Source organism: Glycine max, chromosome 19 (genome assembly GCF_000004515.6).
Source record: "Glycine max cultivar Williams 82 chromosome 19, Glycine_max_v4.0, whole genome shotgun sequence".
NCBI lineage: Eukaryota > Viridiplantae > Streptophyta > Magnoliopsida > Fabales > Fabaceae > Glycine > Glycine max.
In genome coordinates this window covers 1728374-1748956 of record NC_038255.2, presented here as the reverse complement: position 1 = coordinate 1748956, position 20583 = coordinate 1728374, and the positions used below count along the sequence as shown (strand labels likewise).

The 20583-nt window shown below is 30.4% G+C and overlaps 2 protein-coding genes across 3 annotated transcripts; both read left to right on the top strand.

The window, feature by feature from the left end:
- Window positions 1-4476: 4476 nt before the first annotated feature.
- On the top strand, window positions 4477-5202 carry LOC100306529 (uncharacterized). The gene has a single exon (NM_001249406.3). It carries the CDS (start codon window positions 4524-4526, stop codon window positions 5067-5069), a length of 546 nt encoding a protein of 181 aa, NP_001236335.2. The 5' UTR covers window positions 4477-4523; the 3' UTR covers window positions 5070-5202.
- An 8417-nt stretch (window positions 5203-13619) lies between these two features.
- Window positions 13620-20329, top strand: LOC100809311 (type I inositol polyphosphate 5-phosphatase 2). 2 transcript variants are annotated; one of them, XR_005890009.1, is made up of 8 exons: window positions 13620-14054; window positions 14160-14250; window positions 14485-14595; window positions 14781-15344; window positions 17047-17310; window positions 17763-17946; window positions 18599-18825; window positions 19965-20329. XR_005890009.1 is itself a non-coding variant. In XM_003554817.5 (7 exons), the coding sequence occupies exons 1-7, from the start codon at window positions 13940-13942 to the stop codon at window positions 18671-18673; spliced, it is 1404 nt and encodes a 467-aa protein (XP_003554865.1). In that variant the 5' UTR covers window positions 13620-13939; the 3' UTR covers window positions 18674-19424. The 2 variants fall into 2 exon arrangements, 1 of the variants encoding a protein (XP_003554865.1); XM_003554817.5 differs by lacking the exon at window positions 19965-20329 and having other exon boundaries at window positions 18599-19424.
- The last annotated feature ends 254 nt before the right edge of the window (window positions 20330-20583 follow it).

Below are 20583 nucleotides of genomic sequence, written 5' to 3'. Positions count from 1 at the left end.
CCTACATTTTCTCTTTAACACTGCGCATCAACGTTTTTCTCAAGATAACGCTGGTCGGGTTATTGTACAATTCATAGCTTACAACACAAGTAATTTCACATCAAGTTTTAACTACACACTTATCCATAACTAGAACTCATTCATAATTGCACATCTCATAGTGTCACAATCCACCATCACATGTTTACACGTATCTCACAAATTAACACATGTTCAACTTTACACTTATACTCAATCTCAATAACAATATTATAATCTCAAAGCAACATATTATTCTACAATTCATCACATACTTACAATTTCAATCATCATTTTATATCCTCAATATAACAATTTATATAAAAGACTATCACAACATGAGGACTAAAATCCCTCAAATAATATTACACAATTATATCAAAATCATAGGTCGAAATATACAAATATCAAGAGCACAATTTATCAAGCAATTTTTATTAGGACATCAATATTTTATTTATAATCATAAAGGAAGAATTGCAATTTAACAAACATCCCAAAATAAAACCCCAATTTAATTCTCTAAGGATTCCTACACATGTTCTCACTAATCCCCAACTGTGAATAACTCATCCCTTACCTCTAAGCGGACTCACGTGTCTTCCCACAGCGATAGCGTCGTCTCTAACGGTTCCCTAAGATTCCTCCAGTTTTTCCTCCGACTGCTCCGATAGAGTTCCCAAACGTGAGAGAAACGGAGAAAGGATTAAAGCCTCCATTTGGACTATCTTCATGCGATTCCTTTTTCTCCCTCCACGAACATTATTTCGCAAATCCCAACGGTCAAAGCGTGTGCAACTGAATTTCGAACAACATATCCAAATTTTACAACAATCCAACGGTTAACGAAACCGGGATCGTAATTTTACCAAGATAGCTCTGGGTTTCTGTGGGAAAGAAAAATGCTACAATGCGAGGGGTATTTCTCTTAGCTCAAACGTGATATCAAAATTCCCAACGGTGAGAATTCTCGGAATTGGGTTGCTAACGTGGTGCTCAAATTTCACGACGATCCAACGGTGAATGAGTCCAAGATCGTCATTTTTCTGAGACAGGTTTGGTGGGCTGCGGGAAAAAAGTAAGAGTTTTGAGAGGAGAAGGAAAAAATGAAAATGAGGGAAATGAGAGACAGCATCAGTGTGAAAACTGACCTAACACTATTTATAGCTAGTTTTACTCTATTTATTTATTTATTTATTATTTTATAAAAATAAACTATTTTATTCTCTATCAAACAAATAAATAAAATACCCTTTTTATTTTCTCTCAAATCATTATTTTAATTGATAATTATATCTCCTTATTTATTTATTTATAAAATCTCATCATTTTTCTAAAACTTTATTTATTTAAAAAATACAATCCTTTTTAATCTAGATTACAAAAATTGGGATGTTACAAATATTTTGAGAGTTATAAGACAATTTTGTTTTGAGAGGATAAAACAATGTTGTTCAGAAAAACTCTAAGGAATTTTGTATCCCAAGTCATTTATTTATAGGTCATTGATGACCATTCAAAAACTTATTGAACAGTTGTGACTCTTGGGAGTTATTTTCGAAAATTCGTTACTGGTAATCAATTACATAACTGTTGTAATCAATTACACAGTTAGTTTCTAAAGAGTTGTGACTCTTCAGACTTGAAATTTGAATTTTCATGTCTGTTACAGGCTTTAAAATTTAAATTCAAATTTCTAAAGGTTGTTATAAAATGTTTAAAACTTATGGTAATCGATTACATGCCTTGTGTAATCGATTACAGGCTTTAAATTCAAAATTTGCAAATTTGTTTTAGAAATGAATTTGACCACTGGTAATCGATTACGTCCTCTGATAATCGATTACCAGAGAGAAAATACCATATATTTGAAATCACAAAATCCTTTTGTATAATATCCTTTGGCCAAACCTGTGCATCATCAATTAAGGAATGCTTTCTAAGATTCTAAGGACTAAGTTCATCATTTGTCTTGAATTTCTGAGTTCTTGACTTGGATTAAACTTGAGAAGCGCTTATATTTGGCATCATTAAAACTTCATAGCATATATGCTTCTACATTATTATATTTAATTGATCCGTTTTATATATGGGTTTATTTATTTTTATTTGTGAGCATTGAAGACAATATCAGGAGTTTATAATAACTTACACGCCTTACTCAATTAACTGAGCTAGACTCTCTTGACTAAGATAAAAGTTTATTTAATAGTTGATTACATTAACTTCTAAATCTCTAAAAAGTATTGTCGCTCTCACTAAAGTGATGATGCATGGTCATATTAGGATCAATGTATGACACTTAAACACCATGAATCCTTTAACAACATAAACAACAAATGTATTTTAGGAGTTACTATTAGTCCCAATACCATTGTTAATGGTCCCTACCAAGTGGCTGGAACTTTTTTTTTCTTTCGAAAATGCCCTTTGCATGGAAACACATTACAAAATCTACAACGAAAACTTGTTCCTGATATAGTACAGGGGGTGCGAACAAAATCTACAACAAAAATGTGTTTCCGTTGTAGATTTTGTACTCAAAAACATGTTTCTGTTGTTGATTTTGTATGCACCCCTTGCACTGCTCTCTATTGTGTAGATTTTGTACATACTACAATCGAAATGTATTTTCGTTATTGTATAGGAAGTTCATACAAAATGTAAAACGGAAACGCATTTCCGCGTACAAAATCAACAAAAATGTGTTTTTGCGTACAAAGTCTACAACAAAAACATGTCATTGTAGATTTTGTACGCACCTCATGTATTATAACGGCAATACATTTTTGTTGTGAATTTTGTACGTACTACAACAAAACTGTATTTCCGATGTTTTATAGGAAGTTTGTACAAAATGTAAAATGAAAACATGTTTCTGTGTACAAAATCAACCATGGAAATATGTTTTTGCATACAAAATCTACAACGTTTCCCTTGAAGATTTTACATACACCCCTTGTACTACAACAAAATCACGATTTCAACGTTTTAGATTTTGTATGCGCCCTTTATACTATAATGGAATCACGATTCTTTGTGTTCCCAATACAATGAAATCATGATTCTGTTGCATTCGATCGGGAGGAGAAAAGGAAAGGGTGGTAGGATTTGAATTAAGTGGTAAAAAAGTATTTCCATGGGTTTTAAAAATTTGTGAGGGTCAATAGCAAAGGTTGTATGGACCAATAGCAAATCCCATATATATTTTTCCATTCACACCATATAACCACATACTCCAAAGCCCACTAGAAGGGGCCTATATTGCAGACCCACGAATCTAACCGTGTACTATGGTTGGCCACTTTTGGCAGGACCAGCTAAAAAGGAAGAAACATATACAAGGTTAAGAGCTTACATCATTGGACAAGTGGGGACACTCTGTGTTACATGTGCATATCAAGCGTGCTTCGGGTCTATCACGTTTTGAACCCTTTTTGTCTTTCAACCAGTAACTCCCATGCCTCTTTAATCTCCTATTCTCCAAAAAGGCTTGCAGCATGTTATTCAATTTTGGCTAGGGAGAGATAGAGAGAGATTCCACTCCCCCACTTCTCTATGTGCTTTTTCCTTGCGTTACTTCCACATCATTGTGTGCCCATTTTACCCCGCTAATTTTGTTTCAAAAACAAGCACAAACTAAAGAAAAACTTGAAGTGGAAAAGTGAAAACCTGTTTTCAACTTCGGTTATTTGTAACTTTAGTTCCCTTCATTTTTTTCAATTTCATGAATCTAGTCTTTTCATTTTCTTATATCAAATTTGATCTTTACTATTTTAATTTTACAATTTGGATTCATCCTTTAAATTAACACATCTAATAACGTGATTGTTTAAGAGAGTATCCCGTCAGTATTGATGTGACCATGCTATGTCAATATTTGTGTTAAATATTGAATATTAAAGCTATCATATGTACTAAAATTGACGATTTAAACAGTGAAGAAATCAAATTCGCAATAAAACAAAATAGAGGAACAAAATTTGCAGGAGTATGAAAGCAGATGGACCCAAGGCCATTGAACTTTGAATTAAGGAGTAGGAGTAGCACACCACTGTGGCAGTGTCACGAGCCTATCACTCCTTTAAGGGTAGTGGCTATATCCATGATTTGGTGTGCACGCCAATCCGAGACACACACTAACTTACAAAGCTAAAAATTCTAAGAAGGAATCAGCATATGAATATTTATCATCATCCACAGATGGACCTTAGCAACATAGTGGCAAAGTAGAAGCAGTCCTTTGTACGTATGTGTTTGCTTGTCTCCTCAGCACCTTACACCATTTCACATCTTGCTGTGATCTAACCTCTCATCATCACAACAAATACAACTTTACCCTTCATTGTGGTTTATGCAGTCCCCCACATCACCTACAAGTGTATCATTTCCCTCTTTCACAAATCACAATAGCCACTTTCTCTTAGTGATATATAGCAAGGTCTAACTCTAACTAATAACTCAACCCAAAGTTTCAAACCAACAACACCAACAAGGTTCAAAATATGGAGATGAAGAGAGAGATTATTACCAAGGAGGAAGAGCACAAGGAGGATAGCATGCACACTATAGTGTTCACAGCAGGTACATTTCTTCTGATGGTGTGTCTAAAGCACTTTCTAGTTGAGCAATGGCGTGCTTGGGTTTTCCTCATCCTCAATGTCATTTTGTTAGCCATTTTATTCATGTCTATGAGGCCAGCCAAGCTGGAGGATCACAGTTCAGGAAGTGAAATCAGTGTTGAAGAAGTGAAAAGTGACAATAATAAATTAGAGAAAAAGAGGTCTCGAGAAACTGAGGAAGGAAAAGATTGCTACACAAAACAATGTTGTAGTAGTACTAGTAGTAGTACTTATGTTCATGTTGAGAATGAAAAAGAAGAGGATGAGGAAGAGGAAGAGGAGGAGGAAGAGCAGGTTCCAGTGCTGTCCAAGGAGGAATTGAATGAGAGGGTGGAGGCTTTCATTGCCATGTTTAGGCAGCATTTGATCTCTGATGTCAAACAAGCTGAAAATTTCAGTCTCCACAAGATTGAAGTGTCTTGCTGTTGAGGCATATGTTCTAAATCTAAAAACAGCTACAAATTTTGTTTTATTTTTTTAACTATTTTTATTTTTATTTCTTCTAAATGATTAAGTATGTACTTCACTTATATTGTTTGGATTGATCCAATTTGCTGGCCTCTTGTTCACATTATCTTGATTCCTTTAATTACTGATAATCTAATCAGTGCAGAAAATTGTTCATTTACAACAGCTATTTTGTAGTGCTTCCTCTGAATTTTGCCAATTTTTTTTTTTACAATGACATTGATGAGGTTTGAATCTAGAAATTATCCAAACCTATCATCACTGGACCAATATTCCACCTCGAGAAACTTTAAATCTAGTACACATTTAACAATAAACAATATATGCTCTCATCTCTAGTTGTGCTTTGATCTCAAACACAATCTTATCTTTTTCTTAGATAACTACTTTTATTCCTACTTTTCATCTAATAAAAGTGCATTGCTCTCAAATCCCTATGCATTGGTTTAAGAGATTTTATTTAGGAGTAATATTTTAAACTTAATGTGTCTTCCAAAGTAACAAGAATCTCTTTTTGCTTGCAAAAGTGTCCTGTGACAGTGGAGTACTAGACTGAAAAGTCTGAATTCAGCATAAGAATATTAATCATTGTCTCGGTCTCACTTTTTTTTCACCCTCATCTTCGTTTCTGTTGAAAAAAGTTTTTGTTTCTGATCTTTGTCTAGTAATTTGAATATTTTTAATTAGTACTAAGAGGTTGTAAAAGCTCTAGATTATCGAGAAAGAAACATGTTACTCGGTCTTATTCTCAACTCTCCTAGAAGAAAATGATTTCATTTTTCTTTCACTGGTCTCCAACCAGTAGGACAAATTCCAAGGTCTAAACAAACATTTCTTGACATTCTCCTCTTTCTTTGTTTCTATCCTTGACCATATATTTCTACAAGTGTTACATAGTTTATAACACTATACATAATACTATTTCTTTCTCACACTTTTTTTCTTTTAGTTATAAAAAAGTTATACAAATTTGTTGTTTAAGTACACTTTCAACTAAAGTTTGCAACGGCTTTAACTATTCATAGATTTGTTATTATATCATCCACAATGCCTACCATTAACTCTTCCACTTTTCCATGTTCTTTGGCTATTTTGGTGGGGAATCCATCCAAATACAAACATCTTCTAGAACCCATGTTGTTTCTTTTATGCTCCTCCACTAAGTGTAGCTAAGGGTGTGTTTCCCTCTTTATCATGTTACAAATGATTCAAGGGGAAATATCTTGCCTTCAAAGTCTTGTTCTTGCCTACTAAGGAGTCATGATTCTGAATTAGTCTCTAGTCTCCACCACCCTTGTTTTGCAATAGCTACTTATTGTGATTCTTCATTTCTGACCCAATCAATTCTTCTTTCTCGCTCCACCTAAATCTGGAAATTATAGATTCTATATGAAGATCACACAGCCTATATGGTAGAAGTCATAATTTGGGATTTCCCAGTCACATTTTTAATGAGAACCTCTTTTAGACAACACACTTGCACAAAATACACATGACATTTAGATCAACCCCTTAATTTTTTTCCAATTTCAACATTTTTTATTATTAAATATCCCATGTTAGTAGTATTTACAACCAATGACCTAAAACTTCAATGAATTAACCTATAATAGCTTGTCTTTGTCATTAGGTTCATTTCCCCTATATTTTTGTTCACCCTCCTAACTAATTATAATGATATAGTGATATTACTTAGATTATTCATTCTGTACTTCTTCACCCACATCTTGACTCCGTTATATTCTTAATAATTGAATTCCTAACTTACCAATTATAATCTATAGATGCCCTTAAAGTGTTTTGAATGTTGATCGTTGCTTAATAAAAGCATAGGAATAAAAAAATGATGGAAATGCTAGCCGCGGCCCATGGAAACAGAGAATATCCTGCGTTACAATTGGGCTTTATACATGCAATTACTTGCGCCCATGCGGCCTAACAAATTACTTGTGTTTGTGCTCATTCACTTTTGGTGGTCCTAGTTTGTTTGCTTTTTCTTTTGTATTATGATTTGTGAGTAGATTATTTGTTTTATATTGTAATTAGATCACTTTGCAATTAGACTTAATTAAATACATATTTACGATTAAAAATAAATACACATTTGGGTACAAATCATAAGTATCTTTTATGAGAGTCATTATAAATAATAAGTTTTTCAAACTCAAAATTTGAAATTGAGATCATAAATAAAGTTAAAATAATCTCATGTTAATTGATTGATGTGTGTGATAATTAACTATCATAAAAGTTGAATGTTATAAAATTTGTGATTCTATCATAAAAGTTGAATTTGATGTTGTATAATTATTTATAGATTTTTTTTTGTTAAGGTTGGTGCATTAACAAAATCTAAGAAAATAGAGACAGAAGTTAAAATACACTTTTGTTAAAATTGGAAATGGAGAAAGTATTTCATCTCTAATTAGAGATAAAATTAGATGAAGAAATTATAATGTTTCCAAAATCCAAGAAGCAAGAAATATATATATATATATATATATATATATATATATATATATATATATATATATCGTTTCCAAAATTCTTTAAAGATTTGAATTATAAAGATTTTTTTCCTTCCATGCATATAATAACGACCTAGGTCCTAAATTATGCTATCTCCGATCGAATTAGTTGTCTAATTTTCAACAAAATTAAACCTGAATCCAATCACCCAGAAACTTGACTGAGAAGCTTAACTGTGAACCTCAATTAATGATCATTAATGCTTTCTACTGAACTAAGAAAATCAATAAACGCTAATGATGTTTTCTATTTAACTGAGAACTGTAGAAACGATATATTATTCATTTTGATTTGGTATGATGCTAGGGCCGGGGTCGACTTAACAAATCATGCAGTCATGCTCTAGGAACCATCAAAATTTTGTGGTTTAGGAATCATTTGAAAGTTGAAATCATCAATTAATAAACCAACAAATATTTTTCTCTAGAGTTCCGAATTATTATTTTTTCTTTTAGGAAATTCTCATAAGCCAAAGTTGTGAGATTGACCCTTGAACAGGATTTGTAGTTAGGCAAAGCTCGATCTCAGCGTAATAACTTATAAATTCAAATGATTGATATTGTAAATAAAGTTGATCTAAAATAATAATATGCTTTCACTATGAACAATCACTGTTGGTTTGAGGCCTAATTGCTAACTTTATGGTTTAGTTTTTTAATTTTATTTCTAATTTATTAATCTTTTAGAAATCCAACTACCTTTTTTTTTCAATTATACTTTCATTTTATGATTTAGTTGGAAATTAATAATTGGGAGAAATGCAATTTATGATTTTTAGTTGGAGTAGAGGATTGAATAAGGATATTTTGATTAAAGTATATGTCAATTAATTATTTTAATATGTGTATATTAACCTTAAACATTATATGAATTATATATAAGCATCATATATATGAGAAAGTAAATACCTCATGCAGAAAGAATATTCCGTATTTTATTCCTACTTGATGAGTCAATAATTAATAACAATTAACAAATAAGACCATCTTGTTATTGTACATGCACAAACTATATCTAAAGACGTGTTTCTGTCTGCATGTAGAAGATATACATAACATGATTATGGAGGAAACGTGGAACTGAACCATGGATGTGATCAATTGGAAATTACTATCAAAAGTAAAGGAAAATGTTGGTGTACAACATAGAGCAATAGTAGTGCACATGCTAGAAGTTTTGTAGTCTCTTCTGAAAATGAAAGACACATATTAATCAAGGGGAACACGGTTGTATAAACCAAAAAAAGAAACCAATAACTAGGCACATTTGCAATTTGCCACAAATTATGCACAGAAGAAAAGAAGCAACTAATAAATAACAACCATTGAATCTTGTATAGTAGGGTCACTTTCCTAAAGAGCCTGCAACACTAAATCCACACTACAAAAATACAAAACCTGAATATATAGTTATTGGGAAAGATAAATAAATAAGAAAGCTCAGTTCATGAAATGGGACTTGGGCCGGGGGAAAAAATGTGGGGATAAGGAGGAGAGGATTGCTTTACAGTATAAAAATATCATCTTAGCTCATAAAATATTTGAGATTGATATTTTTAAAAAGATACTTTTAATTTATTTACTAATAAAAAATATAATTTTATTTTTGAAAGATAAATAATATTTATGAATTTATAATAATTCATACCCATTATTCTACCAACTAAATTAAACCCCTCAATATAATATTTATCCATTTATTTTTTAGAAACTAAATCAATGTTAAAAAAAATTAAAAAATTATTTTTTCATCTTTTATAGATGTTTCTTTTATCTTTTGAGGAATTAATATTTAATATGATTGATTTTAATTTTTTTAAAAGAATAAAATAGTGTTATTCATCAATGAGCGTATATATGATCAATTTATTATATTGTGTTCTAATATAATTAGTGATTTTAAATTTAAATCTTAATTATATAATTTCATTACATATTCAAGATGAGAAATTAATTATTTTTTATAATTATTACCCTACTCGAGCAATATTATTTCTCTAGTGTGTAGGTATAGAAAAGAATGGTGTTGCTGAATGTGTGATTAAGTAACATGATGATGGCGATGTATGATTATACATAGAAGATCGTGTTGGATATGGTAGGAGGGAGTTTTCAGATAATGGATGTTAAGGTTCAAATATGGACAACATGTGAGGGAGGGATTAATTCAGGATAGATTTTGAACATTGAGCTTCTCAAAAGACGCACACTTTTAGATTTTTTTATTTTTTTTTATTTTTAAATCACATTGAGTTTCACACCAATTATCCAAGTGGACTATTTCAGACTTTAAAAATAAATAAATAATATATACATTAATAATATTTTTATATTATAATCTATTTTTTTTATATCTTATTATAGTTTTGTTTGATTACTAATTTATGTTATTGAACTTAACTAATTATTTTTAATTTTAGTTATATTTTTTCATTCATTAAATTTGAACTTAAAATTTTATTTAAAAAATTTCAATTCATTTTTATTTAGATTAACAATATTATTTTGGTTCACAAGATATATGTATAATAAGCTTGTTAGTTTTTATAGTAATTGTTTTAAAAATTGTTAAAAGTATTTTTTAATTAATTAATGATGTGAAAACTTTTACACCAATAATACTCGTTTGTTAAATTCTTTTAAAAACTATATAAACTTTCCTTTTCCGCTTACCATGCATTACAGCTGTATATATGTTCCTTTGAAAAGAAAAAACATGAAACTCATCCATCAGACAGCTTCAAATTCGTAAAACTTCACGAAAAATCTGTCAATTTTCACTTTTAATTATCGCTCGGAATGTTTGAGTGTCTTGCTATTTTATATCTGATTAATTTGACTTGAATGAACTGTTTAAAAGGATAAATTTCTCACTGTATTATTCATTTATTTTGTTCATGAAACTTTCCATATCTAGCTTGTTAAGAAAAGTCAAATTGTTTAAAATTTAGGAGTGTATTAGATTGAGATTTTTAAAAGATTATATAAGAATGTAATGATGTATAAGATTTAAAAAAAAAATATTTTTACAATCGAGAATTTAGGGGTAGTTAATTCTGATTATGATACATTTGTTTTATTAGTAGTTCAATGTGTTGATTGAGTTGTGGTCCTGTGCGTTCAACGTGTCTCCAACAATTGGCTATTCAAGAATTATGGCTAACTTGCGAGTGAATAGAATATTTTGATTCTTCTCTTTGTATATATTTTATAAATTAGTCTCTATATTTTTTAAATATAAAAAATAATTTCTATTTTTTTATAAGTTTTACAAAATAATTCTTATCGTTAAATTTAAAAGTAACATTAGTGAAAAGAGATCAAAATATCTATTTACTTCTGACTTAGCCCATAACGAGTGACTAACCTTTTATTGTTGGTTTTGAGTGACTAACCTTTTATTGTTGGTTTTGTTGGACCTGTAGCTTTATTGTTGATTAAACTCTCTATTGGGTTGGTACCCCTGGTACCATTTTAATACATAAAATCCTTATTAGCTGATAAAAAAACTTTTACAATAGAGAATTTGTAGTTTAATTTTTAGTATATTTATATTAAAAAAATTAAAAGATTTGGAAGACCTTAATAAATTTATAAGATTGAAAAGAATTCCATAGATTATCAAAAAATATTCAAAGTTTCAAGGATCTATGAAAAAGATAACAAAGAAATTATGGTTTGAATAAAGAAAAATAAAACCAATATAATTTTTTCAATCTTTTAATAAAAAAATAAAACCAATATTGCTTAATTCTTCATGTTGTCCTAATTAGTAGCATTTTCCCACATATTTAAAGCTATAATAGCCTTTTCGTGTATTAATATCTTCTCATTTTTACTCTTGAGTTTAAATAATAGGTTCAAAATTATGATATTAGGTAATTAGTAATATTGAAGATGAAGATTTGTTGTCCAAAACAAATTGAAAAAGTTAAAAACAAAAACAAAAGCTAAAAAGCTTTTAGCTGATTGTTGAGAAGGTATGTAGGATTGGAAGAAAAAAATAACCAAGTATGGTACTGTATGACCTAATTCAATGAAAAGAGAAGGGATTATGAATTATGTGTAATATATGAGATAAAGAAGATGAGAGAAAGAAAAGTCTCACTATTGACAGAAAAATTAAAGAGTAATACTACTAGATTTTGTTTTCATTCTAAAAAATCTCGATTGTTCTAATTAAATATCACACAAGACTTAGTTAATTATATCATTTAAACATTTTAATTAAATATTACAAGTTATTTTTTATAAAGAAAAATCTTTTAAAATCTTTTAAATTCTTAATTCAGTACATTCATGGGCACAAAATTGATCAATGTAATGATCATTGAATTTCTTTTTTGAAATATCATATTACTAGAAAATATCTATGTGATATAGGACTACTTTTTTTTAACTTATGTTAAAAATAAAGTAAATTTGGGAGAAAATAATAATATAAAAAATTAAATTTAAAGTATATATTATTAAGAATTTTTTGTGTGTATACATTATTAATATTTAAGATTAAGAAGAAATTTTAACGTAAAATAAAAAATAATAATATTTGAATTTGAGATTTATGAATTTAAAATTTTAATATAAAAAATTTAACAAGAAAGAAAATTTTGAAATAATTAATGGTTTGAATTTGTTTTTTTATAAAAAATATATAAAATAAACATAAAAAACAGAACATGATAAAAGATGTCTGGCATTTACGATAAAGACTTAAATTTATAATATAGAAGTTAAGAAATTGGCGCCCTAATAAGTCCAAGTTTTTATTTTTTTTATTTTTTTCAAATAAAGGTTATACCTAATAACTACATTGAGTTTGTGGCTACCCAACAACATTACTATTGGCCTTGTTCAAGTTCAACTTACCACCACGGAAGTTCCCTTATCCGTACGAAATGTATCACTTCTCAACTATATACATTTTAATAATAATAATATGAGATTAAACTACAGTCACATTAGATACGATTTTAAGACCTTTTCGGGAAAACGATGGTTTTATTCATTGCATACAGCCACATTAGATCAAATGCAAATAATAATACATTCAAGATGTTAATATATTCATTGAAATAAGTTATAAAAAAATCGACACATTTACATAATTACGATAGTTATTTTTTTTTACAAGAGAATATAAAAAATATGCAATAGGAAAAAAAAGAAAAAAAAAGAATTCAACTGCAGTTGAATTATACTTAAATTAATGTTAATCAAAATTTTATAGGATTTAAACCACTAAAAATATTTGATTAAGTGGTCATATACATTTAATGTCACCTTTTGACTGAAAATCATGATCTTAAATTAATGTAAATTTTCTTAATCTTAATTTACATTATATATATTTTGATCAAAATAACTATGAAAATGATCGAACCTTGGCCTAAGTTCATAGATATATGTCTTTTAGGGAACTCCATTTATCATGAGTTCCATGACCCATCATAAGAACTCATCTCATGGCAATCTCATAATTAACCTCAAAAAAAAAAAATCTTTCAACATATAGTTGTGGGTGGGCAGGGCCTTCAATTTTTCAAAACCTTGTAATTACATTAAACACAATGCACAACAACATATTATATTTTGTTTATATAAATTCGATCAACAAAGACAATATCTGTGATAGATAACCAAAACAACCTGGACAGGTAGCCCTGTAACCATATGCTATATATGCAAAAGCAAGAGACTCTATTTAAGTAGTACAATAATAATAATACTATTAGTAGTCTTCATTCGATGAACAATATTGGTCCAATCCAAACAGGAGGAGGAACATTAGGGTATACACAAAATTATTTGACTTAACATGCAATAATAACGAAACAACAGCTATGTCACGTAGATATTCCATGAGACATACGTGACCAGCACCACCTAACGGGGCTCTAATAATCAAACAAATGATGGAACCTTGTGAGGCCTATATCTAATTTCTCCTTCCCCTTTGGATGCAAATCATTTATTGCACCTTCCAAGTGTTGAAAATGAGGCTTCTTACCCACTTGGTTTCTTGTCTTTTGACACAGAAAAAAAAATACCATAGAATAAAAATAAAAATATATACTTATATGCCTTATTTCCCTCTCTCGTGTTTAACGCTAAAAAAACTAGCCTAACCCCTTCTTAAGCAACCCCCCCTTTTTTTGTCACTTCCTCTTGTTGGTTTAAAGGACGATTAACACAATAAACCTTTACAGCAATATCACATCAACTTGTCATCTTATAATTGAATTGTGTATGTAACAAAAAAAATAAAATTCAGAAGAGGGTACCTTCCTTTCCTTTCTTGTCATGGAGGTGGAGAATGATCAGAAGCCAAGAAGATATCATCAAAGGCTACGCAATTGGTTCAATAGCAAGCAAAAGGAAGATAGGCCATCATCATTCAGTTTGAATGAAATACAAGGTTCTTTATTGATTATGTACATATATATGTTCCTTATGTGTATCTATGCTCTTATACTTCAAAGACTTGAATTAATTTTGGGGGTGCATGCACCATGTATTTCAGATGGAGTAGAAGATGAAAGTGATGATTATGAGGGCAATCTCTCCCTGCGCTCATTGGAATTAGATCCATGCATTTCAACAAATAAACTAAGGTAAATTAATTAATTACTTCTGTATTTGTAAATTAATCTTCTGGGTAGGCCTCGGCTGGCAGCTCCAGCATATCATTGACACCTTCGCGAGGTAGTATTGGGGTGTCTCCTCATCTAATATATTTTTTTTATCAACTATGATATATATATATGTGTGTAGTTCTTCCCATTTGACTCATTTTAGTCTATGGTTTTTATTTGTGTGACATAGATATAGTTCTGTGCATATTTCAGGGTCTTTGTTGGTACTTGGAATGTTGCTGGAAGATCTCCTGTAGGAAGTTTGGCTGTTGACTTGGATGAGTGGTTGAATCTCAAGAATGCTGCAGATATATATGTTCTTGGGTATGTATATAAATACTAATTACTAATTGGAATCATTTTCTTGAAAAAAGTAATACCCTCTACTGATTTTTTTAATTTTTTTTAGTTAATCGGAGGATAAGTAGTTCACAAATTTAGCCTAATTAATTTAGATAAAATCCTCAATATTGTATTTGATTAGAACTTTCTTTTCTGAATCTTGTCAGGTTTCAAGAGATTGTACCTTTGAAGACCTTAACTGTGATAGGAGCAGAGGATCCAGCTGTGGCAACTAGCTGGAACCAGCTAATAGGAAAAACACTGAATGCCAAGTTTGGATGCCCTTGGATGACACCAATGCAGAATTCTTCATCATGTGATGATGATGACAATAATTATCAGTATGTGGAGAATCCAAACACAAAAGGTGGCAACAACAACAACAGAAATAATGATAAGTACACACTGGTGGCCAGCAAGAAGATGGTTGGAGTGTTCATAAGTGTGTGGATGAGGGAAGAGGTGTTGAGGAAGCATAGTGTCTCAAATGTGAGAGTGTGCTCAGTGGCATGTGGGGTGATGGGGTATTTGGGAAACAAAGGATCAGTGGCAGTTAGCATGTCAATTGAAGGGACAAGTTTTTGTTTTGTAGCAGCACACTTAGCATCTGGGGAGAAGAAGGGTGATGAAGGGAGAAGGAACCATCAGGTAGCAGAGATTTTTAGGAGAACATCTTTTTCTAGGACCACAAAAGACCATAATCATTTTCCTCTAACCATCTTAGGCCACGAGTAAGTTTGTCTCTACTCTGCATTTCACAACTAGTATTTATTGTTCTCACAAGTAATTAATAGTATTTTGATTTAATTTCATTTTAATCTCTCTTTACTATCTTATATTTAATGGAACTGTTGATATAACAGCAGAATGCTGATGTGGATGTGTAATAGAGGGTCAAGTTGGTATTTCTGTCAAATATTGAATATTAAGTTAATAAATGAACTAAAATTACAATTAAAGAATTAGGAGACTAAATACATTAAAAAAGTAGAAGGGACAAATTAGAGAAATAATGATAACAAGGGATCAAAACTGTAATTAACTATTAACTCTAAATTTTTTTACTTTTAATTCTCTAATTATTGTTTTTAGGATAATGATTAATAAAACTGGTTTTGTTTCTGTTGGTTAGAACATTTTGAATTGTCTTCAATTAAACCTAAATCCGTTTCATGGGGACTGTATCATTTAGCAGGAGAAAAAAGAGTGTTGAATAGTGCTAGAGAGAATCTTCTGGGTTGCCAATTAAATCAAAACCAACCTGAAAATCAATTATACCATAGAGTTTGTATTTAATACCGATCCAATAATTGAAGATATGATTTTAAATTGCAGCTCAAGTAATAAATGTTGTGATAAAAAAGTAAATGATGAGCTCAAAATTTATGGATGTTGACACAGTGGAAAAATGGGATATATCATATATCTTGTGTACCAGCAGGTCATTTTCAATTATGAGATATCTAAGTCCACTAAAAAACATAACTCGTGTGGTAGCTAGAGTTTTGTCAATTAAATTGAGTAACATGGCTCGAATTTCCTCCTACATGCTATAAAATTCTTAGCCTGCATCATAAAAAGAAATCACTCTGTACTCTAGTGTATACACCCAGCTAACTAGGTAGTACTCCTATGTGTTCCGTTTAGGAATTAAAGAAAAAGAAAATAAAGTGAAAGAAAAAAAAGGTACACACGTCATATTTTCTTTTTTAGGATTTTTTTGTTAAAAATAAAAAATTATTGTATGGCCACTCTATTGTTAATGTCTTGGGTCCTTTACCCACATAAGTTCTTAGACCTTATTTTTCAGATCAATTATTTGATTGATGGAATTGGTTTCCCAATTTATTATTCATAATTATTGGTACTGATTAAACAAAAAACTAACTAGTCACTAATTAACTACAGCATCTTCTCACAAAAAAAAAAACCCAGTATCTCACTAACTATAATTAACATTTGTCTCTAAGTTACAAAACCAATAATATACGAAAATGCCCAACAAATATAATGCGAATAGAGAGAAAAATATGAATGTCGATTAAAACCTCATGTTGTTCCTTAACACTATCCACCATTACTGTGCTTTTTATAAAATGATATAATTTGTCTGTATACGTGACTTAAAACTACAAGTCCATAACATGATCCAACATTTTAACTAAATCCATAACTATCAATAAAATGTAAGGCAATTATTGTCTCCATAAAATTTCTAGAAAAAAAAATGTGTTTCCTAATCCTGTATTTTCAGTCAAACATTGTCAAAGTTCTTATACTTTCATACTTATAAATTTGGTTTTCAAACTTTAAAAGATATATAAATTTAGTCCCTACATAAACACTTTTCTTTCTAATTTAGTTAAGTCTCTATATGTGCAACACAACATGTTATGTTAATTGTTAACCATGTTGCATTCTGATTTATACCAGCCGTATATTCTGGTTCGGGGATCTCAACTATAGGCTATACTTGGAGGACAATTTTGCCAGACATTTGATAAGAAAGCAAGATTGGAAGGCTTTGCAAGAGTTTGACCAGCTCCAGAAAGAACTAGAAGAAGGTGGAGTATTCGAGGGTTGGAAAGAGGGTGACATAGAATTCGCTCCAACATATAAATACTCATCCTCCACTACCAATAGATACTGTGGTAGCCTCCCTAGTAGATCCGGAGAAAAACAAAGAACTCCAGCATGGTATATATATAGTAACCACTCACTCATACTTGTCTTTTGTATGTTTTGTTGCTTATATACACTAATATAATTAGTCTATGGGGGATAACATATAGAGTTTTTACACTCCTATAATGTTGAATTACATATTATCATATCATGTATGATAAAATTATTGTTTTCTTTAGTCACTCTTAAAAGTCAACATTAATGATTTTTAACATGTAAAGTTTTTACACTAGTGTTGAATCACAAATTATAATGCATGATAACTTTATTGATTTTTCAAACTATTTTTAAAAGTCATATCATTAATGATTTTTGAATAATTGATAGTATTTTTTTTTACGTTGAGAATAAATAGAACTAAATTCTAATAGTATAGGTCATGGATTTGTTGCATCATACATGAATTTGTTTTCATCATAAAAAATATTAAACAAGTTGTTACTTAATTAATTACATGTGGGCAGGTGTGATAGAATTTTATGGTATGGTAAAGGAGTGGAGCAACTTCACTATTTTCGGAGTGAAAGCAAGTTCTCTGATCATCGTCCTGTTTCAGCACTTTTCTCTACACAAATTGAAATTAAATCATCTAATAGAGGACTGATGGAGTTACATAATATCCCCCCAACAATGTTGAATCCCAAGAATGTAAGTTCTCGGTGCTCTTTGTAAGAGTTATTATTTAATCCACCAGAGTTAAATATGATTTTGTTAACATGGGTTATGTTAAGAATACAAAAGTGAGAAATCATGTTAATAAAATAAAGGTAAAATTGTATTTTTATCCCTTAGTTATCTTTAATTTCGATTTTGGTCTTCCTTTAAAATTATTGACGCATTCATTCCTCCGATTATATTCAATCCTGTAAATGTGGTTTTCAAGTCCAGATTTAGACGTTGACTGTTACAAATGAACGTTGACCGTCACGTGTCACATGTCAGTTCTGATTGGACGATGACGGTCACATATCAGGTTCTGATTGGACGTTGACTCTATGGACGATGAAACTGTATTGTTGTTGTCAACTTCCAATCAGAACTGACACCTGATAATCATCGTCCAATTAAAATGTGATACGTAACAGTCAACGTTGTAACAATCAACGTTTAAATCTGGACTTGGTGATTACATTTACGAACATAATTAGAGGACTAAATGTGTTAAATAATTTTAAAGGGAAACCAAAATCGAAATTAAAAATAACTAGGGGAACGAAATTTACAATTTTACCTAAAATAAAACAAACTATATAAAAAAGTGTTCATATTCTTAGCTCATGATTTCCATTAATTGTGGCAGGGGATGAACAGAGGAGATGAAGACGGAAAATCTTCCTTATTATCATTGTTAACGAAGAATTTACAAGGCTTCTAACACTAGCAAATAAAACTTTAGATTAAAGGGGTGACACAAATTTTCAGTCAGGTCACGGTCATCACAAAAATGACACATAATTGCTTTTCCTAAAACCCAACATTTTTTTGGATAGCAGGATTTGGAAGGTTATTGTTAGATGGCAAGCCATGGTAAATACAATTGGTGTTGATAATCAAGGTGGATGTTAGGTCTATTGTGGAAAGGTCTAAGTCCAATTAAGAAAAAATTACAATATAAATTTTGTGAATTATACAAATATCATTGATCAGAAACTAGTGGAATCTAACAAAACTAATATAAAAAAGAATATTTGGTTCATTGCGTTTCCAAACTTTTCTCATTTTCTATTCCTATGCAAAATTGTCCTGATTCATCATTGCAATAATACAAGGCCTTTTCGAATTTAGACCATGCAACACGAACAAAGCAGGTCTCATTGCAACGCGATAACAAAATTTCAGGGTTGGTTTGTTTAAAATTGGGTAGAATTAACTATGATAGAATTAATTTTAAAATAATCGAGATTTGTATCTAAACTCATTATAAATTTTACATTGTAATTGAAACCTGTGACATGTAAGAGGAATTGATTCTGGTTGTAAAACAAACAAGCCCTTGAATTAGACAAATTATTGTATGGTCTGATATTATTATGTGTCTATGGTGTAAGCATTCTTGTGATATGCACGTGACTTTTACGAACTTTTTTTTTTATTGTAAACTAGAAACTTGCCCGTGCTATTTGATATTTGATAATATATGTTGGTAATTTAATTATATTAAAGAAATTGCAAACGATATTAACCAAGTTAACATTTGAACGAAATATGAGATCCCACATATATATATATATATATATATATATATATATATATATTGTGATGACATATTATATATGGTATGTCATATATGGTTAGCACAAAAATAAGGTTGAATTACAAATGATATAAGTAATGGTTTGCATGTTTGATAAAAGGGATAAACATGCATTGATACTTCTTCAAAAAGTGAGTATGTTGGAACCTGTAAAAATGCTGGCAAAGTTAAAATTGTAGTAGATTATAATTTGCTGAAATGGAATGACTCAAATTTTTATATTTGTCAATCCTTAGATCTTGTTGATGATCTCTCACATAGTTTAGTCTTTGGGATTTAATCATGGTGTAGCCATGTACTACAAATTGTTGGAACAATCTCCTTGATCTTAGAATAGTTTAAGCCTCATTAGGTCTTGATTGCATTCGATATGCAAAATGTTCTCTGATTGTTACTTTTTTCCTCTTTGCAGCTTGACTGCCGGACTGCGGGAGTTAGCCTTATGCAATATGCCTTCCCTGTATCCATCTTCGCCTTTAGGAAATAACAATGGATATTGCAAGGGAAAGTAAGAAGGGTGCAGCTCATCAATTCTTTTTAACCGCCCACTTTGTTTCTCTACTATTCATCAAGATGTATTCTGAGGTTGACATGATGAAGAGGATGCAATTGAAGTAGGATCTATATTTCCCTTTTTATTGCTTGTTACATTTTCTTTTCCAAACTTGTTCATGAGAGTCATTCTAAGAAATTTTGTTTGGCTATTGATGAAAGTATGCCTTGATGGTGTAGGATCGTTAGAAACAATCTGACCATTTCTTTGAATAGAATTAATAGACCCATCAATTACCAGTTCAAAAATGTATTTTTGAATTGATTTAGCCTTTGATAAAAGAGTATTTGATACTAAAGATCTTGAGGCTAAACTAAAGCAATCAAATTGACATTCTTTAAACAAACTTTCTAAGTTCTTATCTTAAATTTACTTGATCTTGTTTGCTTGACCTTGAATTAGTCTTGAAGCAATCTTTGTTTGCTTAACCTTGAATATTTCTTGAAGCAATCTTGTTTGATTATACTTTAGCATCATC